This window comes from Fonsecaea monophora (genome assembly GCF_001642475.1).
Source record: "Fonsecaea monophora strain CBS 269.37 chromosome Unknown Scaff140, whole genome shotgun sequence".
Taxonomy (NCBI): domain Eukaryota; kingdom Fungi; phylum Ascomycota; class Eurotiomycetes; order Chaetothyriales; family Herpotrichiellaceae; genus Fonsecaea; species Fonsecaea monophora.
Window position 1 is genome coordinate 28676 of NW_019174071.1, and position 24033 is coordinate 52708.

Genomic DNA, 24033 nt, shown 5'->3' on the forward strand with positions numbered 1-24033 from the left:
TTGGGTAGAGGCCAAATGAACCCAAGCCGCGGATAAGCGCACCTGCGCTGCGCCCCTAACCGTCAATGCCGTGGCTCCGGAAATCGGAAACAAGAGGCTGGGCACGTGGAGTCCTTCGCATAAGTTGCCTTTATCAGTGACTTTGAGGACGTTGCGCCATCTGCCATGACGCCGTCTCGCATGCACTTGTGGGATGCAGATGGATTGGTAGTTCCATGTGTCAAGCTTTGGAGAGCATCGAATAAACACCCAGGAGACGTACCTCGTCCCGCTCGTACTAGTGACAGAAAGTAATACTTACGAAAGCAGATCTGCCGCCGCTCCTGTTCCATCCTCCTCCACGCAGTACACCCTTCTGCCAATCATCTCGCCTGTCTATACGACACGTTGTTGACCGGCCCTCACCTTCACCCACCTTGCCATAGTGCTTCTCGTTCCTAACCTATATCTCTACTGCTCAGATTGCGTATTCGGCGAGCTCTCCTCAAGGTTTCACCCGTGACAAACCGTGACCGCTTCCATCGAGCTCCGAATCGAACGGAACCGGGTCGAAGCATTTCCTTAGTCGAGACTGAGCAGCTACATCTATCTTCAAAGATGTCGGAGTGCGCGTATCGGTCCTAGTCAAACATGCAACCACGAAGACCAAGTTCCCCCCTCTACGTGCGACCCATTGTCTTGGGGGTCGCCAAAATCTTCTTCATCTCTCTCAGCCAGATACCTGTTGTTCAGGCTGCGCCGGTCTATGCCGCAAAACTATTCTCCTCCGCGGATGAAACAGAAGGGAAAGATCCGGATGATCCAGGGCTATGGATATACTTGACGGTGGCGGCAGTGCTGGTGCTGCTAGGAGGAGCATTTGCCGGGCTGACAATTGCATTGATGGGACAGGTGAGTGGAATCAAGCTCAAATATGATATCCAGGATCTAACACTGGCTCACAGGATGAGATATACCTTCAAGTCATCAAAGACTCTGGTGAAGGGAAGGAGAGGGCACATGCTGCTAAGGTGCTTAAGTTGCTCCGCAAAGGCAAACATTGGGTCCTGGTTACATTGCTGTTGAGCAATGTCATCACCAACGAGACTCTCCCCATCGTGCTTGATAGGTCGCTGGGTGGGGGGTGGCCTGCTGTCTTAGGATCAACTGTCTTGATCGGTATGCCCCCTCTTCTACAGTGACACCAATCCTTGCTAACACTCCATGCAGTCATATTCGGTGAAATTGCCCCTCAATCCGTCTGCGTCCGCTACGGCCTCCCCATCGGCTCCTGGATGGCGCCCTTCGTCCTGATCCTCATGTACATTTTGGCTCCCGTGGCATGGCCAACCGCCAAGTTACTCGACTATCTCCTCGGAGAAGACCATGGAACAACATACAAGAAAGCGGGGTTGAAAACACTGGTATCATTGCACAGAAGTCTCGGAGAGGCAGGCCAACAGCTCAATGCTGACGAAGTGACAATCATCAGTGCGGTCCTGGATCTCAAGGATAAACCTGTGGGCAGCATCATGACTCCAATGGATGATGTCTTCACTCTGTCTCTCGACGACGTTTTGGATGAGTCGACGATGGATGACATTCTGTCACAGGGCTATTCAAGAATACCTATCCATCACCCAGATAATGACTCCAACTTTGTGGGCATGTTACTGGTCAAAATGCTAATCACATATGACCCAGAAGATGCAAAGCCTGTCCGGGACTTTGCCCTGGCCACTTTACCAGAGACTCGACCTGACACCAGCTGTCTGGACATTGTGAACTTCTTCCAGGAAGGCAAATCTCACATGGTTCTAGTTTCAGAGTATCCTGGAGAGGATCACGGCGCCCTTGGTGTGGTCACTCTTGAGGATGTCATAGAGGAGCTCATTGGCGAAGAAATTGTGGACGAATCGGATGTTTTTGTCGATGTGCACAAGGCGATCCGACGGGCTATGCCTGCACCAACCAGGCGCATCCCAAAGACCTATATTCTTCCTGATGAGCCCTCAACAATCAGTGCCACTGCACCGGATTTGGTCAATATCGAAGAGAGCGAAATTCTCTCGCCTGAGGACCTACAGAGGGCGAAAACAGCGGATAATCCACCACAGAGGGTAAAGGGACCACCGGGTGCTAGAAGACGCTCGAGTGGAGGAAACAGCGCGGGCGGGGACGGCAAAGCTGGCCGAAGAGCTGCAAGCACAGATGAACTCAAGGAGCACCTGAAACATCTTGGGCCGTCCAATCTAGCGAGCAGGCCAAGGTCTACGAGGTACAACACCGTGAAAATCAAGCCTGGCAACAGCACAGCGCCCAAGGAGGAGGAAACCCGAGCCCCTGCAGTTCGACGGATCTCCGAAAATGTCTCAGAATACCAAACCGGAATTGGTGAAGGCATGCTCAACTCGGGTGGTAAAGTCGCCTCTGGTGGCGTGCAAGCGTTGAAACAGGGATACGGCTCACTTTCTGGCTCTCCGAACGAAAGGAGGCCTCACAGTGCTTTGAAAGAATCACAGACCGACTCGGCACACGAACAAGAATCGAATCATCATATCACTGAAGCAAGAGACATACAACAATCCCGCCCACCCGCAAGAACATCGGAAAGCCAGAGCACAATTGGTAGCTTGCCTAATTCACGAACACCGTCGAGAAGCCCCTATTACCACTCCAAGGGTCCAGCTCGAAGTGGTAGTATCACAGAAAACATTGTTGACACTAACGGGTTCCGAAAGGTCGTCCTAGAGATGACATCCAGCAGCGAGTCGAATGAGGAGGAAGACAATTCGGGAGCCAATAAAGGACACCACACGCACGATGCACGTAAAAACATGACGGCGGTAAAATTACGAGGCGGCAGTCATGAAGATCTTCCTCAACTCCAGGACAATGATTCCAAGAAGAAAAAGCACCGGAAAAAGAAGAAAGGCCGCGGAAATGGAAAGGGGGAGCGTCAACCACTTTTGGGCGACCAGTAGAACTGGTGACCACAATGGAAAAGCACAGCAATGGGAACAGCAGGTTGATATTGTTCAATTGTATGGCCTCTAATGTGTGGTTCGCCAAGGAGTATCATGGGTACATTGAGAAGAATGGTCCGGCAGAAACAGGAAAAGACATTGAATTCACTCACCGTGTGAATAACAAACAAAGGATTCATTCATTCATCTCACTTTCTCAGTTTCTATTCACAGACTTGATTTATTCATTCACACAATCAAAAATATGACCAGACACACGTCGTCGACATTTCCTCGCTTTCAAACAAAGCCACCTCTTTGTCCTCCTCTGCGATCGCCTGTCCTCCTCTGTCTGCCCTCAAGTTTGAACCCTCCACATCAACAACCACTGTAAGTTGACCACATCGACCTTCAAGACTTCATGAGACTTGAAAACACGCTCTTTGCACAGAAGCTAACCTCTCTCATCACAAGACCACTTCCTTGGGTCCAGTCACGACCTCACAGCCACCACTCTCCTCTCCTCTCTCCCTCGACCAGAAACCCTTCACAACACCACCGTCAGCAATTTGCTGAGAGAACCCTCCCCCTCGACAAGTCCGCCACAAACTTGTCAAGATGGCAACAGTGCCAGAACAAGCGTCCTCCATGTGGGAGTTCTTGAAACTCGCCATGGCCGAAGATAGCACCTGGGAGGACTACGGTCTGGTGGTGACCAGACTGTGCATATTCTACTTCATCTACCATCTCGCACGCCATCAAATCCTCTCTGCCATCTATGAGGCAGCAGAAAACCCGGAGGCTGGCCTCCCACAACTCCAACAAGCGATGTCACGATATTTGAAGGACATCATGAAGACCCTTCACGCGGGTGCACTGTTGCTACTCATGGCACACGTGCTAGGAATACCCGGAACCACCATCGTTTGTTACATCCTCATCACCTTCTTCTTCCTCCAAGAGGGGCGTGGCGCCATTACGACAATTTACCGCCTCGTCACCCCCTTCATGTCAAGGTGCACGCAAAAGTGCAAGGACTCTTTCGACCTCGTCGCCATCGCCTTTGGCATGGTTTTGGTCGCCTGGAAACTTTGCAGCACCACATGGCACCTCCTTTGCTCTCTCAAATCTCTCTGCGCCAAGATCGTCAACTGGCCACACTGGAGTACACTCAAGAATGCCTGGGACTCAATGAGTCGACCCGTCTTGAGGTGTCTCCAAAAGCGCAAACAATTCGTCGCCGCCCTCGACAATTCAACCTCGGAACTTCTGTTCCGCCTGAGGGGCGGCCGCGAAGCCCTCAGGGCGGCGTTGCTGGACAACGCTCAGCTCCGTGAGGCAAATGCGCGGCTCGCAGCAGAGATTGCGCGCCTTCGGTCCCAAGCGGAGCCCAAAGACAAGCGAGGGATCTGGATCCGTGAGCGGGGGCTCTCTGGAGAGCAACCGCACTGGTTCCAACTCGAGCTTGTCCGCAAGCTACGTCAGGACTGTCGGGCAGCGCACAAGGAGAGCCAGCGATGGCGGGAGGCGTTTGAGGAGCGCCAGGGCCGCATCGCTGAGCTTGAGGCCTGCGACGGGGACGCTGATGCGCACGTCGAGGCTGCCACCGCTCGTAGAGATGGGCGGGTCCGAGCCTTAGAGGCCGAGAAGACGGCCGTTGTCGCTTCGGCGACTTCGAAAGTCAATGCCATGACGACAGCTCTTGAAGCTGAGAAGGCCGAGTCTCACAAACTCAGGTCTTCTCTGAAGGCTCAAGAAGCCAAGTCTGGCGATCTCGAGTCTCGCCTTGGATCTGAGAAGCTGGCTTCTCAGAGACTTGGTGAGGAGGTTGCTGTGCTTCGGCGTGAGAGGGACGCCGAGTCAGCCCTCCTCGAGAAGGTGAGGATGGAGGCAGCCCAGGCCGAACGGGCAGCAGCGGACCAGGTTCGCGGACAGAAGGACGCTGAGATCAGCGTCTTGAAGGCACAGCTTGCGGAGGCCCAGGTCTTCGCCGCGGTTGTTGTGGTGGACACCGCAGAGATTGGTGTTCAGACCGATGTTACTGCGGAGGCATCTCCGGTGATCCCACCGGTTGATGTCAATGAAGCAGGCACTCAAACCGAGTGCATCGGTCTGGACATCCAATCTCAGCAAGCCGCGTCTGCGAACTTGGAGATCGAGCTGCTCTCAAGCAAGGAGGCGCTTGGAGAGAAGGAGAAGGAGCTGGCAGCGTACCAGCAAGCATGGAAGAAGACCTCGGACGACCTCGTCAGCTGCAATGGGGACCTACAGAAGGCCCTAAAGGAGGCAAACGAGCTGCGCTCCTGGAACACCAAAGGCGGCCAAGAACTGGAACAGCGCAAGCGGGACGTGGAGCATCTCAGACAACTCATCAGCTACCGAGAACAGGAGGCAGCAAATCTCCAAGAGCAGCTGAAGCAGTGCAAAGAGAGCGCCGAGCAACAAAAGCCAGTCGCGGAAGAGGTGAAATACTGGAGAGGACGGACAGAAGCACTCTCGACTGACATGGCAAAACTGCGTTCCGAGAACTTAGACACCAAGGCGAAACTTGCAGAAACCCAGCAGAAGTTCGAGAACGGCGCAAAGCAGTATTATGCACTCCGACACGAGACGAAGCAACAGTTGGACACGAAAGAGAAATCGTACAAAGAACTCGAAAAGCAATTGAAAGCTGAGCTCCAGATGCGTGACAGAGATGTCCAAGTCCTCATGCAAAACAGCCAAGTTGAAAGCTTGCAGAAACAGGTCATGTCCAAAGACGACGAAATTCGCGACTTGAGACGAGAAATTGACCAGCACAAGTTGAATTCCGAAGTTGCAGTCAGTACACCAAGATCAGACCGCATGGGGTCCTCACCCTTCCCTACACCGACCAAGACTCCCGTCACCAAGATACTCGAGAACAAGGTCCGCGAACATGCAGAAGACATGAAGAAGCACGCAATCGAAAAGCAGCAGCTTGAAACCAGAATTGCAGCGCAAGCGCAGGATCTCCAGAATCTGTGGGATACCAAGGAACAGCTCGAGCAAGAAAAGCTCAGATTAGAGGCGGAGAACAAGAAGCTTCAAGATCAAATGACAGACGAAGCCATGGACGTTGCTTTTGCCAAAGAATTCTTCGAAGAAGACAAAGAAGACATTAAACAAGCCCAAGAAGCGGCTGAAAATTGGAAGACGCAGCTCGATGAAGCTCAGGCGTCGGTCCAGAACATGCAACTCGACTTGCAGTTCAAGGAAGGTCAAGTGGACGCAGCACGCATGCAAGCAGATCTGTACAAGAAACAAGCCCAAGATCTCGAAGTCCAACAAGAACCGAGAGCCCAGATCGGTAACCCACCGACGCTCCTACCAAGACCTCAGAAACGCATTGCCAGCTCAGACATTCAGGACGGAAAACCGATCCAGGACACAAAGAAGATTTTGACCAACCGTCACTATCAAGGTGTTCTACCGTCAACAAGACTGCAGCAAGCTCACATGACTCAAGCTCAGCAAGGGCAAGCACCTCGGGCACCACAAGCGCAGGTGTTTCAACACCTTCAAGCGCAGATAGTCCATCCTCCACAAGCACAAGCAAACCAGGCCGTAACATCGGCAACTGAGCAAGCTGAGGAAAATGCGGACGACTCATCAATCATCTCAGAGGAGGAATAAGGAGGGACGTACAACAGATGTACATGGAAGAGTCAGGACGGACTCGGTGGAGGAAAGAGGGAGGAACAACAGATTAATCCCACAGGCTGGCCCTGGTGAGGAGAGAAAGGTGCATCGTCCAAAGGACGAGGTGCATTGCTGTACACAAAGAGTCAGGACGGACTCGGTGGAGGAAAACGTACGCACTACCATGTACCAGGTATCAGGAAAGCACAACAGAGCACAGCACAGCAGAGAGACACAAATCGTCTCCGTGGATGAATGAAATGTGCATTACATAGGTTCTCAAAAGATGGAACCAGATCGAGATATACCTCGATCGATACCCAAGAGAGCTAGACGTTCAGAGAAGAAACATGAAAAAGATTCTCAACATTGATCGTCGTGACCAAGTTTTCCACTTTTTCGTTTCATTCCGATCCCTACCACTCCCACTCCCACTCCCAGGTTATTTCTACTGTCTACTTCCCAAACCCGCCCTCAAAATCGCCCCTGGTGACCCGCTCCAGATTGATCGCGGCAGAGACATACGCCAAATGACTAAATGCCTGCGGCGTGTTGCCCAGCTGTTCACCCGAGAGGGCGATTTCTTCGCTCAACATGCCTGGAAGGAGAACAAACAGACACGACGTTGTTAGCAGCTGAGTAACTCACCCAAAGCCACAAGGAAAATATGAGTCAAAGGGTGGAAAACACTTACCGACGTGGTTGCGAAAGTTTGTGACAGTCTCAAACATGGTCTGCGCACGCTCCAGGTACTTGGAGTCGTATTTGGCGGCGCGGATGAGGGATTCGATCAGCCACAAAGTGCACATGACGAAGGTGCCTTCGCGGCCGCCCACGCCTGTCAGAACAGCCAAGGTCAGTATTGGAAAGGCCACAGTGTGGTTGATAGAATAGCAGGGGACACAACTGTGCAAGAAAGAAAAAGAAGAGGATCCACTCACCGTCATCAGTCTGCTCGTGATCATACCGAAACACGAACCCGGCACTTGTCAGTCCCCCCTTCTCTGGCGTCCGCAAGATCCGATCCAACGTGCCGACAAACTGGGGGTCATTCGGACTCATGAAGAAGACCAGTGGCGCAATCAACACGGCCGAGTCCAGTGTCTTGTTCGACTCGTAGCTCTGCACGAAGCAGTTCATGTCGTAGTTGAACCCCTTCTGCATCACTTGCTCGTAGATGGTGTCTCTGGTCTCGAGCCACTTGTTGCGATTCGGACAGGGGAAGTTCCTCTTCTCGGAGAGGCGGAGGGCGCGGTCCACGGCGACCCACAGTAGGATTTTCGAGTAGGTAAAGTGCTGTTTGCGGCCGCGGACTTCCCAGATGGACATGTCTGGCTCGTTCCAGATCTCGCACACAAAGTCGGTCAAGTAGCGGATGTCGAGCCACTGGGCGTACGAAATCGGCTTGCCGTGCTTGTTGAACAGGTAGATCGAGTCCATGAGTTCGCCGTAGATGTCGAGCTGGACATGGTCGGTGGCGGCATTGCCAATGCGGACGGGCACACTGTCTTGATACCCACCGAGATGATCGAGGGTGAGTTCTGGCAGGCTCGTGGAGCCGTCGATGCCAAACATTAGAGGGAGATGGTGTCTCTCCCCTTTGGATGCTTCGGCTTTCTTACGCCATTCCGCAATGCGAGCGAAGATGAAGTTGATATAGGCTTCGGCTTCGGCGGGAAAGCCCATTTTGAGGAACACGTAGACGGTGAAGCTGGCATCGCGGACCCACGAATAGCGGTAGTCCCAATTCCGCGGTCCACCGATGGCCTCGGGCAGGGAGAAGGTCGGTGCCGCGACAATCGCACCCGTGGGGTCATAGGTCAGCAGTTTCAGGATGAGCATGCTCCGTTCGACTTCTTGCTGAAAGCGGCCGCGGTAAAGGCACGCACGCACCCAGCTTGTCCAGAACCTGTAGGCATCGTTTTCGAGGTTCATTATAAGGTCCTTTGTGAGATGGGGTGCGACGTGGCGATTGCACATAATCATGAAGATCTGCTGCCCTTCTTGCAGGTCGAATCGGGCGCGCGACAATGGAGATTTGCTGTTACTGGCGGCAGTTTCGCCGGGCTTGACGTGCTGGAACATCTTGGGTGGTGAGCTCACCGGCCGGTCGTGGGTGCAGAAGCTGGCGTGAAATTCTGGAATGTCGGCAGATCCAACCTTGTCCTTGTTGTTGGGAGTCCAAGTTAGAGTCTGGTGATAGGTGCCCTCCTCGCTCTGGACTTCGGAGATTTTCATAAAGCCTTGATCTCGTGCATAGTCTGGGCGAGGACACAGTTCGATGTAGATGGACATCTTCCCCCGAACACACTCCACCTTTCGCACCAAGGTCGAACCGCTCCATTTCTCTCGCAGCACTTTGTTATGCTTTGAAACCGCGAAGAAGTCGGTAAGATTGACCACCCCGTCTTCGTCTATCCATTTCGTTTGGAGAAGGTTGGAAGATGCTCGATAGTTTTGTTTGCACACAGAGCTGCTCTGTGGGCTGATCTTCCAATGCCCTCCCGCGCCTTCAGTTGTGTCCAGAACATTTGCAAAGATAGACGGCGAGTCGAAGTGAGGCCAGCACATGAAATCAATGCTTCCATTCTTTCCGACCAAGGCACAGGTTCGCATATCACCGATGAGGCCATAGTCCTCGATCTGGAGGGGTTTCGCTTGTCGCGCCAATTCACCCATGATGAATGCAGATGAGCCTTAGTATCTGGGGGGAAAATATGGCAGAGCAAGGAGGGATGTTCCAGGCCGCTGAATTAAAGACAAGAATCTGGGGAAGAGTTTCAAGTCGAAGGTTTCAGCATGGCATCACGGGGACATACCAAAAGAGACAAATACGGATGACTAAGGAAGGGGGAGGCAGACTTGGGAGACGTTGAAGCCCAGAACCAAGAATTGGGTGTCTGCTATTTGCCTGATTCATCAACTCGATACTTGTCGACCACTGACCGGTCACTAGTGTTACTCACACGCAAGATGAAGTAATCTATCCAACTTGGAGCTGCTTGTGGAGTAGTGGGAGCTGGTGCGAGTCTAGAGGCAGTTGTGCAGAGCCTCGGATAAATTGTTCCGGCACTAAAAGTCGATCTCGTCACGTGCTAGCTCAAACGGCTCTATTATTACCATGTTGGGCAATTTGACTCGCTGACACCAAGATCTCCCTCTCACCCCTGGTCACCCCCTGTTTCTCAATCAAGGGCAACGCTCATTCATCGCAAACCGTCATCTCGGATCTGCCCATATCCGCTACACGTTTGCGCCGTTGTCATCTTATCTACTCTCCTCTTACTTTGGATCTCAGACCACCACTCAGCCATACATACCATCGCCGTTTCCGTCGCATGTCCTCTTTCCAATGACTTTGCAGTAGTCGCCCCTTTCCACGTGCTCACCTCCGTTTCATCTTTCGTATCCTGTCCATGGAGACCACATCCTACGGTGACCACGATTCAAGACCTTCCACCGTTCCGCCGACGACTCCTGCGGACAGGGACCCTCTATTCATCAACCCTCGTCGTAAGTACAAACGGCGAGGTACTGGCTCCATCTCCGACACGAAAAGCGAAGGCTCAGAAGATGAGGCAGGTTCCTCCATGTCAGAATCAGAAGAACACGAACTAGGGCTATTGGACTCGGATGTCGATGTTGATGATGACGGAGAAAGCGGTCTGAACAAACATGAAAGGGGTAAATACAACAAAAGAAAGAGGCGGCGGCAAGGGCTCGATGCCAGAATCGCGGGCACCACAGGTATATCCAAAGACGAGGCGCGCGAGGCAGACAAGAATGTCGTCCGCAACCTGGTCATCAATGGCGTCTTCATTCTCCTGTGGTATTTCTTCTCTCTGGCCATATCCATTGTGAGTCTCTCTCGAAGCATCGGTATCTGGAAGTGGCTGACCAGCGAACAGTACAATAAGATGATGTTCTCGTCCGACCATCTCGATTTCCACTTTCCGCTCTTCGCAACCTCGTTACACATGGTTGTGCAGTTCATCCTAGCCTCTTCTGTCCTTCTGATATTCCCTTCGCTACGGCCATCTCGACCCCACTCGCCAGCATTCGGGGACGAAACACAACCCTCCAAACCACTGATCACCCCTCTGTTCTATATCACCCGACTGGTGCCCACGGGAACGACGACGTCTCTCGACATCGGCCTAGGCAACACCTCTCTTCGCTTCATCACCTTAACATTCTACACCATGTGTAAATCCTCCGTCTTAATCTTTGTCCTTGTGTTCGCGTTCCTCTTCCGCCTGGAAAAGCCGTCCCTCAAACTCATCCTCATTATTCTCGCCATGACCTTTGGCGTTCTCATGATGGTCGCCGGTGAAACAGCCTTTCATGCTCTTGGCTTCGCGTTAGCCATGTCGGCGTCCTTTTTTTCCGGCTTCCGGTGGGCCCTGACCCAGATCCTACTCCTCCGCCATCCTGCAACCTCCAATCCATTCGCCACGATGTTTTTCATCGCTCCTATCATGTTTGTCACGCTGTTCTTCATCGCATGCGTCTCTGAAACTCCATCCGCAGTCATCACGGGTATCATTCTCCTGGTTAGGGAACATGGGATCGTCAAAGCCCTGCTTCTTCTGGTGGTTCCGGGATGCATCGCCTTCTGCATGATTGCGAGTGAGTTCACATTACTCCAGCGCACCAGTGTCGTTACTCTCAGTATATGCGGCATCTTCAAAGAGGTGGTCACCATCAGCGCCGCAGGAATTATTTTCCATGACGAGCTGTCGATGGTTAACATTTCCGGGTTGATCATCACCATTGTCAGCATTGCCAGTTATAACTACTTGAAGATTGTCAAAATGAGAGAAGAAGCGAGGGAAAAATTGAAGAAGAAGGACGAGCAGCTGTATCGCGAGTTGGATGACGAAGACGAAGATGAGTTGGGCAATACCGCAGCAGCCGATTTTGCTCAACTCGATGACAACACGAGTGCAGCGCGCAACCCAACTACCAGTTCCGGCTCGGGTTCGAGAGCAGAACCTTCACCGAACAATGTACCAATCGCCTCGGCGAAGAGAAAGGAAAATATAGAATAGATATCTTTTCGCGTGAGCTGGGTTATTGGATGGTCTGCCTATGACAAAAGACCAATAATGAGAATTACACTTCACCTTAAACTTTTTGCCGTCATCAAACTGTAGTTTCCGCCATTCAATGGACATTGATTTCAATCTGGAGATATCGCCCTTCGAGCCGAGTCCTCCACGGAAGCGTAGAACTGTTCTGTAACCCTAAGTCAGTTACTCTGCCCCATTAGCGAAGACTCTGCTGAGGGTGTTGTTGTGTTTGTTGTTGATCAATCAATCCTTGGAATCCTGGATTGATTGTTCTGGGTTCCAGACAGGTAGACAGACGCAATTGCTGAAACCCCGGGAGGACATGTTGCGATATTGATCTTGCACTAATGTTCATGTTCATTCCTTTTTGTCGTAAACAAACAGCATCAGAACCCAGAATACCAACTACGCAGATACCAGGAGATGCGGAAGCTAAATGTGAAGATGTTGTCAAAATAAAAAGGGAAAATAGTGGTACATCCATGCCATGGCTCAAGTGTCCTTGACGGCGCCCGTATCGTTGCTCAATCAGAAGTATTTGACAACCTTAACCCCACGTCGCCCCCAAATACCTCAACACCTGCTGATACACCACAATGACACCGTGGTAGTCAGACTCCACGCTCCAAAGTCCCTTCCTAGGACGGGCAGAAACTAGCAGGGACGCCGCAGTTCGCGCCGATGAGGCTTGTACCGCAGGCCACAACCGTCACAGTCACGGTGAAAACCTCGTCACCAGCATCATTCTGTTGAGCTGTTAGCTTTGCTGAAGCCGCGTCCAGCGCCGATATCTGAGACTGCACAATCGATATGAGGGCGTCAATTTGATCTTTCTCTTGAGAACACGATGCAGCATTGTTCGTGTTGCCTGTCACCTGGGCTCCTACTACGGCTTGAACGACACCTCCGACGACAGCTGGAGCCAGTCCAGCAACAGTATCTGCAATTCGAAACGTCAGAAGCACGTCTCTTTATCATGGTTACTGTATTTCACTCACCAACCGCGACTTGATGGAAGAATGGGGCTTTTAAGAAGTCGAAGACTTTCTGCCCACCGGCTTGCGCTGCAGTCTTTACCACGTTGGCATACGGGGTAAGGGCGTCCCTTATTTTCACTGCGTCTTGTTCCGCAGCTGAGATGCATGCGGTAAATATATCGCACAAAGACGAAACCAAGTCTCGTTGGTCAATTTCTCGTTCTGTGATATTTCTGATAAAGTCTTGAAGGACCAGCTCATTGTCATTCATGATATGGACCGTATCATCCCACTCATCAGGTAGTATGCCTATGTAGGCATTCGCATATATCTGATGCAATTTGTAACTGACGCCATCAAACGACAGATCCATTCCATGGTAAATCGTTGGGTTTGGAGGGACCTTCGGGGCGGTAGAGGCCAGCGAGAAAGGATACCGACGATCGATAGGAGAACGACGCTTGGACGCTGAATTCGAGGCTGATGGATTGCTTGGGATGACCTGGAATGACTTGTATGCCCCAATGACGCCTTGGTCAACGGTGAGACATCCTCCATTGGCCTGGCTGACTTCAGTTCCTGGTACACAGTTGTCCGAGTTATAGAATTGCACGGTGGTAGAATCATCAACTGATCCAGTAGATTCGACAACGACTCCCTCAGCTAGACCGCTAAAATATGTTAGGTTTCAACGCACAACTGTGATCCTGTAGTGATGCCTACGCGTATTCCTGCCGGCAACCCTGGCCTTCTCCTCCGACCCATGTTCCGAGGAACTCGCCAGCGCAATTGGTGTTCTTGTAAAAGGAAACCTTGAAGGCTTCGACGTTGGAAATCAGACAGATGAAAAGAGCTAGAAGTTCGACGCAGTTTTTCATGGCTCGCGCAATCTGCAGGTTAGGACGTCAGGAATTTGAGACACTGGAGGACTTTGTGAGTGTCTGGTGCTGTTCTTCCAGCTTTGTCGTTCTTTGATAGTCTCGTTGCCTTGACTCGATGCCTGCATTATATATCTCGACATTTTATCAGCAGCTTTTGTAAAAGCGCCGCGGTCACACTTGGACGGCTGGTCGCTCAGACAGAAGGTTGTCTCAAGTATGATGGTTGCAGAAATGTACGGCGGTTCTGGAGCTATATTCGATGAGTTGCCAGGATAGATATCTGTTGCGACACATTAGCCCTAGCGACCAACCTTGTAAGGTCGCAGCTTCGAAGCAGTCAACTGCTCAGGCCTTGCGTAGACCCTAAGTACTTACAAAAGCCTGGATCCATACAACACGCCCCGTGTGATATGGTTCATGGCTTCGATGAACCCATTGTCAGGTCGGTGGGACCATTGTTGAGGGATTATCATTGCGACGAAGGCTGGCTAGATAGCCCAAGGCTGATAAGGCATAGTCGTGGAGGTGAGACTTCAAAGGCTGTCGACTCTGGTCTGTCTCCATTGCCGATGCAGACTTCGCACAGGACTCTGTCAACCTGGGGGCGGCATATGGCCCAATGTGGGAGTCTTCGATCTTGAGTAGACTCTTTGACCAGCTAGTGGCCTTCGAGGAACGAGTCTCCTACAGATGCTATGCCGATGGAGGAGTGATAGCCCGCTTTAGACCTGACGACCGCAGCCATTGCGCCAATCAATTGAGTTAGGACAACATAGCCGCGAAGAGGGCACTGCCAGCCAGTACAATGAAGAAATACGCCTCGGCGCTTATGCATAAACAAATGATAGCTCTTTGTAAGGTGCAGCCTGCGACGTCGAGTTAGCGCTGGATTTGTCGAGGCTCAACCTGGTGGTGATGAGGCTTGGCAGAATGTGGCACATCAGGCAGGAATGCCACCCTCCTGTCTCGCCATTCAACTCAATTTCTCAATTCCATACAGCAACCGTCCACAGTGTATTCATCTTTCAGGCTGTTCGTGTAGGGTTCTCTGTTCTCTCGATTCAACACCTGAAGTCATTCCAACAGATCCGTACAAGGCATAACACGACCACCTCGAATAGTCATGTCAATCCTGGACTGGCTTGACGATACCAAGAACCCAACCCTTTGGATCATTGCCATATACCCCCTGATGATAGTCCTCCTCGGCCTTGTGTGTCAGTTCAGAATGACTCACTTGGTTGAAAGCATCCCTCTTGCACCGGATGAAGAGCCGAAGAAGACAGAAGAAAGCGAACGTCCCACTCCCGACGACACCTCTATGGAGTATGACTTAATATCCTCAACAACTGCGGATAGTTCGATGAAAAAGGCGGAGACTGCGAAACCAATTGGCACCACCATCAAGCAGCCCGAACCTCGAGTTCCCTCCCCAAGCGAGGAACCTTCGAGGCACCAGAACGTCAAGCACAAACCAACAGTCTCTCCCCATCATCACTGGGAATTTGTCAAAGGCATTCTATTGTACTGCCTCCAAGAACTTCTAGCGCACCGAGTAGGAGTTCTGGTTGCTAGGCAAGTACAAGAGAAGCACCGCCTTCTGGACATTTTAGTAGGGTTTCTGGCAATGTCGGTGGTCACGGTGATGCTACTAATGTCCCAGGCGTATGTGAGCAATGCCAGATTCCTGACACTCCGAGGATACCGAACCAGTCAAGACGTCAAATTTTCCAGTGATCGAGATGGTCCTTTGGCCAATTTCTTCGCCATTGCGTTCCTTTCGTTGGCGGTGCCATGGCTGAGACTTCTCTATGGCGTCTTTATATGGTGGAGCGTGAGAGGAAAGACTGGATGTTGACGCAGCGATTGAGTTTCTGAGGGAAATACAAGGCAGAGGCAATACTCAAACATCGATCAAGATCTACTATTAGAATGCTGGAATGCCGAACTCGAAAGGATACTTTATTGGGCACTACCACAAGAGTAGCACTGCTACATTGGAAGCATGGGGAATCTCTTCTACAAGGATTTGGATAGCATAGGCTGTCTAGTGATGGAATTGGATGGTTGGGATGTACGCTTTGTTCAGCAGTGCGCTCTATGCAGCCAGGAGCCAGAGCATGTGATATGTCATTCTCTCTTCACAAGTAGAAAAGCATGGTTACTAAGGGAAAAACGAATTACGGATCCTACATACAAAACAACATATGGTCCCAATTCAGCTCTTTACAAACTGCGGCGTCAACCCAATCTTGACGCAGCCGCTGCCGGCCTTTGCCCCGACCGCGAGTATCCCATTGCAGGAGAACCAGGTTTCGGCCACGTTCTGAACCTTGCACACCAATGCGCTGTCTGCCACGTCGAACGTGGCCGTCGTGTAGCCCATCGCGGTGATGTTGGTGGGCGCGTCGAAGAACAAGGTCATGGCGGCGCCCGTGGCGTTGACGGGTGGATGGAGGTTGGCGACTTCCTTACTGGCAGACCCCACGAGGCCACACGCCTGGTTAAACGTGAAGGTTGTCGCGTTGGCCGCCGTCCCGCCAAAGGAGATCTTGTCCCGGCCACCGCCGACCTTGGAGAGGAGCGCGTAGGTCCCGTTCTCCTTGGCTGTGCTGGCCGTCTGTTGCAGGACGAAGGTCGGTTGAGGGCCCGAAGGGTTGCATGTTGTTGGCGTCGAAGATGGAGCAGCGCTGCTGGTCTTACTCGACGACGTACTTTTCTTGCTTGTCGTTGACGGTGGCGTCGTCGATCCCGGTGGCACGGTTTCTGGAAGCGTGGAGACAGTGGTGGCCGGTGGGAGGGAGGGTTCGGACGGCGATATTGTTGTCGACGAGGACGAACTCGACACTGTCACGGCGTCGGTGCCGTTCCAGTAGACATTGCACGAGTCATCAGTGCAGCAGCTATACTGCACGATGAGGTGCTTGACGCACTGATAGCCGGCCGGACACCAGTAGCCCTGCGACCCGCCGCAGCAGATGGCTCCCTGGCTCGCGGGATACTGCCAGCTGGTGCCGCAGCATTGCCAGCCGTCAGTGGCGTATCCCGTCACACACTTGACACTGTCTTTGGGTCGACAGCCTAGCGCATTGCAGCACTCTTGGTCCGCCGGGCAGCAGTATGCTGGAAGAGGGGGGGATCGTGGTCAGCCCAGCACCACGCAACAGGACGAAAAGATGATGGGTCAAACGTACCGGCACAGCCAGTCAGGCCGTCGCAGGAAGTGGCTTCCAAAGCAGGCAGGCAAGAGTTCGAAGGGGTCGAGAGATCGCGCTTCATGAGCTGGCCGTGTGCTTGCTGAGGCGTGAGCAAGGTGGGATTCGAGCGGGCTTCAATCCAGGCTGCGTCTGCCACGGCCAGATAGAGGAAGAAAAGGGAAAGACATATCATTCTGTAGATTTTAGTAGCCATTGTGGTTTAACAAAGCACTACCGAAGAGACTGCCTCGGAGGCCCCAGAAGGAGATATATATATCTCTTTTTTTCCTTCCTCCACTTCAAGCAACCTCACATCAACAGTCCCTTCTCCTAAAGCCGCTCCTTGCGGCTCATCCCACTCACCATCCAGCACAGCCTGTCCCAAAACGATACCACTCCGCGAGAGCGGACCTTTTGCAGTTGTAGACTTCAAAAGTCCCGACATCCCATTCGACTCAATGCCACGAGAAACTCAAAAAGCTTAGCAGCTCAAGCAGTGAGCTTAGTTTTCTCCGTTTGTGCTGTTACGAATGTGAACAGGCCGGGTTGGTATGGAAATTCAAAGGGGAAATCGAGGACCGGTTGGTCGGTTGATTGCACCCAGTCGTCGAAATCGAAAGGGATGGTGGCCAGGTAGCTAGCCAGCCAGCTACCAAACTTGCTGGTAGTCATTGGACAAGTACTGGCTAACTCGGTAAGCCTTGTCTGCAGATACCCTCGAGCCTCTCGTACCGTGGAAAGTGGACAGTGGCCACGGGAATATGGATACAATGGGGATGGACAACATGGAATAGTATTAGCATTAAAGTCAACCCGTCAACATGGAGAAGACAAGGTCACAGAATACGAGTCTGCCTTGCCTTGTCTCGCCTCGCCTTACCTCACAAGCGAGCGAGCGAGCGAGGGAGACCTGTTTTCGAGGAAACGCGGCAGCAAAGCAGTTCTATCCTATCCAAGACCCGCCGCCCGAGTGTGTAAGTGGCTTGCTTTTGGCCTTTTGACAATACAGAACCATCGTTTATGCTTTTCGCCCGTCGACTATTTCCTTGGAGGAAGAAACCACGCACTGACGCAGAAAGAAATCCCTTTTCGTATTCGCTCGCTCAGCTGAACGGAAAGGCAAATGGGAGAGGTCGTGGTTGCGACTGGATATCTCCATACATTGGTAAGGCGAGGGTTTAAGTGGGAGAGGGACGAGGTACCTTTGTAAGGTTCTCAGCCGCACACGAGGAAACACGAACCGTCCAACGTCAATCCATTGGGAGAGACGACACACCTCATGTCTGAGGGAAACTGCCTCATAGAGGCTTGTGATTGACTTGTCATGGAGAAGCTTTTCTTGGCTGCATATCAGACACGAGGCTGTCCTCGACTTTTGATTAGTCCGTACCAACCCCGTACTTCCCAGCCACCATTGGGTTCTAGATACCCAAGACCATCAAGTTCATTCGCCGACGGGAAGGAAAGAGAGCTGCTCGTGTTGATTGATACAATTTGGTACATTCGATACAGAATACGACCATGATTCTGATCATGAATTTGACCCCGACCGTATTTCTGCATGCAGGACGGCACGGAGTGGCATCTTCTTTGGGAATAGATTGCAATAATAGATCGCATCCAGGGGACTTTATCCTTTTTGGGTGCTGGAAAAGTCTAATATACCCAGTACTGGATGCGAGAAGTACCACTCACCTCACACACACAGCCCTTACTGGGTGCTGGCCAGGCGCCAGATCCTAAAGACCAGGCGAGTCCCATGGTTCTCAGCCCTTTGGCCGGGCGAGCGAGCCACTTTCGTATAGTCTGGGCCTCGAGCCTCGTGTCTCGAACTCTCTTATCATCCCGTCACCATCGTGGGAGTGGTCATGGTCATGTTCATGAGAATTACTCCAAACGGCCCCTTTGAGGGGACGGGTGGTGGAAAATGAGAGGAACCGGGATAGGATGGCACGAGACAAGATAAGACATGGACTGTCGACGACATATACTGTGTCATATCGGCTGGAAGAACCCTCTCTGCCCAGATGTCTACCAGCTATGTGAGTGTGAGTGTGAGTTATATAGGTCTGATCTCTATCCGTTCATCTCTCCCACCCATTTCTCGCTGTTATCCTTGCAAGAAAGAAAGACCTACCTCCTGCGTCCTGCCACTAGGTATATGCTCCATTGGCCTCCAGATTGGTACTACTGGTTCTCCCTGTTGTGATCTTCAAAATGAGACTATCACATCCATTGCTGAGCATGCCCCTCGCCGCCGTCACCCTCCACATGGCGTCAGCCCAGATGGTCTGCACCACAGAAGGATCTCCCGGGCCCGCGTAAGTTCGAAAGTCACCTACGGACCAAATCCATTTTCTTTTTTTATTATCCACCAGAAAAAACACTGACAGTCCATCCATCTCCTGGTGTATAGATCCGTCCTCCAATGTCTCGGCTCCGTCGTGCAATGCGCCACGACCCTCACCGATCTCAAAGTTCTCAGCTCGTGTGAATGCAGCTATGTCCGCGCTGCGCTCAGGTAATCACAACCAAGCTATGGAGCTGCACTCCCCCCTCTAGAGGTCACTATATACTGACATGTCGGCCGTCGATAGCTGCTACACCTCCATCTGTGGCGACAGCATCCCCTCCACCAGCGACATCATGTCCCTAAGCTCGAAGTACTGCGGGGACGGGGGCGCGGCGGCAACAACCACAGGTACAGACACGGGATCGGGGTCACAAGCCAGTGCGACGGCCTCGGTCGCCAGCGCAACGAGCAGCGCCGGTGCTGGCGCCGCTGCCAGACAAAAGGGTCTCTCGCAAGAGGTCTTTGTCGTCGCTGTGGTCGGGTTAGTCGGTGGCGCGATGGTCTGACTTGGCCTGAACTGATCTGACATGACTTGATATAACCTAACCGCAACTATATATGGGAGAGGGGAGGGGGGCTCGGTCATTCATTAGCAGCAAAAGGGAACATGCCGGGGAGAGTGTGATGAAATCACTCTCAAATTTACGCAGAGTCTACAGTGAAACATCAAGCATAAAAGGCTACGAGGAGCCAAGATACAACTTTCCTTCCTCATTCACTCATTCATCGTTCATTATCTCTTCACCCTCGTTGTCTGGACATACTATTCCTTGTGACGAGGCTGACTCGCGAAAAGGGGGGGGAAGCAGTCTCCATAATCCCCAAAGAGGCTCCGCTCCGCCCCACACAACAAGCTTGTCGCTGCTCGGTACAAGCACTTGTAGTACCTGCAGTGGAGGGAAATTTTACTGGGTGTAGAATGCATATTTGCCAGTATTTCCACGTCTCACGGTCCAGTCCAATATAGGTTATTTGAGATGCACACATTTGTAGAGTCTTGTTATGGGCGCATTCCCGGTCGAGCCCAGTGCACAACGACCTGGAGAATTATTCTCGCTCCAATTCTCATGGAGATAGATCGTGGCGCGCTATCCTGCTTGATCAATGCCCACTCCGCCACTTGGTGCTTCCAAATCAATGCCCGAATCATTGACCCGAAGGCACAAACAGGCAGAACAAGCTACAGTCAACTGCTGCACTAAAGTTTGTTAGTGCTGTATGACGCCGGTTGATATCCTGATGTTGACTCCAAACAATGCGGCTCATATTCAAAGTCCGGCAATGCTTGTTTCTGGCCCTGCGCGCGATTCCGCACAATGAACCGTCCCTGTCGCTTTCTCCTCTCTTCATAAAATACCAGACATTAGCCTTTTGACTCTACCCATCCCCATCAGCCGCCCTTCTTCATGCCCGCAGGCGACGGCGCTTTGACAGGCGAAACATCTGATCCTAGCTTCCCGTCGAGTGACCCCTTTGCAAATCTCAGTGTGATCTTCTGCCGCTCCATGTCTACCACCTTCTTCATTCGATCCAGGTCGCCGTCTCTCCCCTCCGCGTGCCGGACATTGGCCGCGCCATATGGTTTATCAATCAAGAAAGTATCTGAGACAACCATCATGTTACCCGACCACCGAGCAGGATGTGTTCGCGAGAGGGCATCGAACAGCGCTTGGTCGATAGGGCTTGTACCTTTGGGACCAACGCGCGCTTGTGCTGCTTGTTGAGCGGCTATGTTCCTTGCAAGTCGCCCTTGCACAGCATTGGTGTCGATTGTGTTGAGGGCCGAGCTGTTCGCAGAGACCGGCGAGGATTGAGGAAGAGAAAGCAGCTGAAAGGAGCTGATCTGCGAAATCGGGATGATTCGGTAGGTTCCAGCTGGTGCGACGAGGGAAGAGGAGGTGATAGCGGAAGAACTGGCAGTGGTGGTTATAACGAGAAGGTTGGTCAGAGGATCAGCCGTGTAGACAGTACCCTCCACCATCGTTTGGTTCGGCGCGGTGGTGGTAAGGCGGACGCTGCGACAGTTGTGAGTAACCACAGACGCAAATCTTGACAAGCGCAGGCTTACCGGCTTCCAATTGCCAATTGCAAACTGACGTCCTGAGACACCGAAGATGCTGCGGGCTGAGTCTGCTCACCCTTGGGCAGAGCCACTGGCACTCTTGTTCCTGCATTCTGGCGTCTACCGTCGGCCATCATCGTGTAAAGACTCGAACAAGACCAGGTCCTCAGTAACCCTTCACGAGAAGCTATCACCCTCCGTGCTTGTCGCGCAGATAGTGCGAATGTGGACAGTCACAAGAAAATTGCGGCGTGGGCCACGAATAGACGAAATCAGGTCAAGGTCGAAACAAGGCACTGACCCAGGCCAGGCTCGTGCCGGCAGTCACAGTGCTGCGGTGCGCAAAATCCAATGCCAAATTGATACGCCAGGCGCCCTATGCCAATGCTTTTGTGAAATTGAATAGACAAGAAAGCGAAGCGAAAGAGAGAGAAATGAAGCCTGTGGTCAATCAACTCACAAAGTTGATGAGCGCGAGGAGCCGCAACCGACGGGTGCGGTTCGCAGTTGTCGTGGACAAAGTTATTTGGCGAGAAGGGGAAACGGAGACGCTCGAATTGGGGCGGAATACGAGCCTCGCATGATTGGTCTATCGGAGCTTCGAGTTTCACCGAAAGCCGGAGCTTGTACACCTCGTGGTCCCAGGATCAAGTTTTATTTTCCAGGCACAAAAAAAAGGCCCAATTATGAACACTATCTATGCCTAAGATGCAATCCTGAAGCCCTCCGAGCTAAATATGCCATGCACAACAACAGAGCCTGCACGGACATGGGTTCAAAGTCCCGTCTCTCCACGCTACGTTAGAGGACAGGCAAAAGAGAGGCAGAGGGTGGAGAGAAAGACGACGATACGTCTAGGCGTTGTAGGTGGAAGCCGAGACGTTTCCACCACGGCCAGTCCAGTTGACGTGGATGTGCTCGCCCTTGGGATACTTCTCGCTGGCATACTCGGGCTTGACCAAAAAGGTGTGAGCACCAAAGTAGTCACGCTGAGCTTGGAGCAAGTTGGCAGGGAGGTCCTTGGTGCGGTAACCGTCGAAGAAGGCCAAGGCAGTGCTGAATGCCGGCATGGGAATACCAGCCTTGACGGCAAATGCAATCACATCTCTCCAGCCCTCTTGGGCGTTGTGGATAGCCTTGTTGAAGAAGTCGTTGAACAGCAGGTTTTCGAGGTTGGGGTCAGAACGGTAGGCCGAGGTAATGTCCTTCAAGAAAACCGATCGAATGATACAACCACCACGCCACATGAGGGCAATGGATGGCTTGTTGAGTTTCCATCCGTATTGCTTGGCAGCCTGTCACATCGACTTAGTATCAAGAACCAAGAGAACTCCGTCATTGACTTACAGTTTGCATCAGCATGAAACCCTGGGCGTATGAAATGATCTTGGAAGCATAGAGACCTTGCTCGAGGTTCTTGAGGAAAGCAGCCCTGTCTCCAGTAAAAGAGGGCTTGGGACCATCAAGTAGTTTGGAAGCACGCGTACGCTCTTCCTTGATGGAGCTGAGGCAGCGAGCAAAGACGGCCTCACCAATCAAAGTGACAGGCATGCCCAGATCAAGAGCATTGATGGCGGTCCACTTGCCGGTACCTTTCTGACCGGCAGAGTCAAGAATCTTCTCAACAAGTGGCGAGCCATCATCGTCGGTGTAGCGAAGGACGTCTCGAGTGATTTCAATCAGGAACGAGTCGAGAACACCCTTGTTCCACTCGGCGAAAACGTCACCCATCTCCTGGTAGCTCATACCGAGACCACGTTTCATGATGTCGTAGGCCTGACTTTGGTTAGAGGTACACACCTCACTAGTAGTTGGCGTCGAGTCGACTTACCTCGCAAATCAGTTGCATATCACCATATTCAATACCGTTGTGGACCATCTTGACGTAGTGTCCAGCACCTTCATCACCAACCCAGTCGCAGCAAGGCTCACCGTCGGACTTGGCAGCGATGCTCTGGAAGATGTCCTTGATGTAGGGCCAAGCCTCCTCGTTACCACCAGGCATCAGAGAAGGGCCATAACGGGCACCTTCCTCACCACCGGACACACCAGTTCCAACAAAGCGAATGCCCTTCTCCGCAAGGTATTTTGTGCGACGGTTGCTGTCTGGGTAGTGGGAGTTACCACCGTCAATGATGATATCACCCTTGTCGCAGTAGGGGAGTAGCTTTTCAATGAAGTCGTCGACGGCAGGACCAGCCATGACCAAGAGCATCATGCGGCGGGGTTTCTTGAGCTTGGAGACGAATTCCTCGATCGAGTGGGCTCCGACAATGGATTTGCCTGCGCGCGGTCGGTTAGTACGATCTTATGTACAGGCCGGGGTTGTTCCGTACCCTTGGCCTCATTTTCGAGGAAGCGGTCAACCTTGGAAACAGTTCGGTTGAAGGCAACGACGGTGAAACCGTGGTCGGCAGCGTTCAAGATCAAGTTCTGGCCCATGACCGCAAGGCCAATAAGACCGAAATCACCACTGGGTTCGGCCTGCGCTGGGCCGACCTGGAGGCCAGCCAGTCGCGCTCTAAAGTCAGCATCCTGTTCGTCAATCGGGTGTATCCTTATGCCGCGGTGAACAACGCTTTGCAGTGTACTCTTGGTAGAAGAAAAGGAGAGAAAGAAAATTATTGGGGTGCCTGCGCAACCAAGGGAGGAAGGACGTACACTGGACCAGACATGTTGACGGTAGAGTTGAAGTGAAGACTAAACAAATCTAGGTATGAATAGACGGTTCAACAGGATTTGAGGAGCAAGTATGAAAGCAGCAATCGAGTCTCTGTCTAATGCACCGAAAAAGACGAGAGGCACGAACGTCAAGAAAGAGAAGAGAAAGATGCAGCCAGGGGAAGGGCAGTAATAATATGTCGATTCCAGCTGGCAATGGGCATG

The 24033-nt window shown here is 52.2% G+C and overlaps 10 protein-coding genes across 10 annotated transcripts; 5 read left to right on the forward strand and 5 right to left on the reverse strand.

Annotated features, from left to right (window-relative positions):
• Positions 1–630: 630 nt before the first annotated feature.
• On the forward strand, positions 631–2963 carry AYO21_11023 (hypothetical protein; the record flags this gene model as incomplete). The annotated part of the gene is made up of 3 exons (XM_022660925.1): positions 631–891; positions 945–1158; positions 1210–2963. 3 exons carry the CDS (start codon positions 631–633, stop codon positions 2961–2963), a joined length of 2229 nt encoding a protein of 742 aa, XP_022506761.1.
• Positions 2964–3563: 600 nt separating this feature from the next.
• AYO21_11024 (hypothetical protein) lies at positions 3564–6599 on the forward strand (the record flags this gene model as incomplete). Its single annotated transcript, XM_022660926.1, has 1 exon — positions 3564–6599. One exon carries the CDS (start codon positions 3564–3566, stop codon positions 6597–6599), a length of 3036 nt encoding a protein of 1011 aa, XP_022506762.1.
• Positions 6600–7060: 461 nt separating this feature from the next.
• Positions 7061–9284, reverse strand: AYO21_11025 (hypothetical protein; the record flags this gene model as incomplete). Its single annotated transcript, XM_022660927.1, has 3 exons — positions 7061–7203; positions 7300–7443; positions 7547–9284. 3 exons carry the CDS (start codon positions 9282–9284, stop codon positions 7061–7063), a joined length of 2025 nt encoding a protein of 674 aa, XP_022506763.1.
• Positions 9285–10021: 737 nt separating this feature from the next.
• On the forward strand, positions 10022–11656 carry AYO21_11026 (hypothetical protein; the record flags this gene model as incomplete). Its single annotated transcript, XM_022660928.1, has 1 exon — positions 10022–11656. The coding sequence occupies one exon, from the start codon at positions 10022–10024 to the stop codon at positions 11654–11656; it is 1635 nt and encodes a 544-aa protein (XP_022506764.1).
• A 659-nt stretch (positions 11657–12315) lies between these two features.
• Positions 12316–13532, reverse strand: AYO21_11027 (hypothetical protein; the record flags this gene model as incomplete). The annotated part of the gene is made up of 3 exons (XM_022660929.1): positions 12316–12617; positions 12676–13325; positions 13378–13532. The coding sequence occupies 3 exons, from the start codon at positions 13530–13532 to the stop codon at positions 12316–12318; spliced, it is 1107 nt and encodes a 368-aa protein (XP_022506765.1).
• Positions 13533–14658: 1126 nt separating this feature from the next.
• Positions 14659–15393, forward strand: AYO21_11028 (hypothetical protein; the record flags this gene model as incomplete). The annotated part of the gene is made up of 1 exon (XM_022660930.1): positions 14659–15393. The coding sequence occupies one exon, from the start codon at positions 14659–14661 to the stop codon at positions 15391–15393; it is 735 nt and encodes a 244-aa protein (XP_022506766.1).
• Positions 15394–15753: 360 nt separating this feature from the next.
• Positions 15754–16946, reverse strand: AYO21_11029 (hypothetical protein; the record flags this gene model as incomplete). The annotated part of the gene is made up of 2 exons (XM_022660931.1): positions 15754–16658; positions 16730–16946. 2 exons carry the CDS (start codon positions 16944–16946, stop codon positions 15754–15756), a joined length of 1122 nt encoding a protein of 373 aa, XP_022506767.1.
• A 2003-nt stretch (positions 16947–18949) lies between these two features.
• On the forward strand, positions 18950–19591 carry AYO21_11030 (hypothetical protein; the record flags this gene model as incomplete). Its single annotated transcript, XM_022660932.1, has 3 exons — positions 18950–19053; positions 19149–19236; positions 19295–19591. The coding sequence occupies 3 exons, from the start codon at positions 18950–18952 to the stop codon at positions 19589–19591; spliced, it is 489 nt and encodes a 162-aa protein (XP_022506768.1).
• Positions 19592–20475: 884 nt separating this feature from the next.
• Positions 20476–21281, reverse strand: AYO21_11031 (hypothetical protein; the record flags this gene model as incomplete). The annotated part of the gene is made up of 2 exons (XM_022660933.1): positions 20476–21100; positions 21154–21281. 2 exons carry the CDS (start codon positions 21279–21281, stop codon positions 20476–20478), a joined length of 753 nt encoding a protein of 250 aa, XP_022506769.1.
• A 720-nt stretch (positions 21282–22001) lies between these two features.
• Positions 22002–23822, reverse strand: AYO21_11032 (6-phosphogluconate dehydrogenase, decarboxylating; the record flags this gene model as incomplete). Its single annotated transcript, XM_022660934.1, has 5 exons — positions 22002–22442; positions 22495–22923; positions 22979–23430; positions 23484–23704; positions 23809–23822. The coding sequence occupies 5 exons, from the start codon at positions 23820–23822 to the stop codon at positions 22002–22004; spliced, it is 1557 nt and encodes a 518-aa protein (XP_022506770.1).
• Positions 23823–24033: the final 211 nt, after the last annotated feature.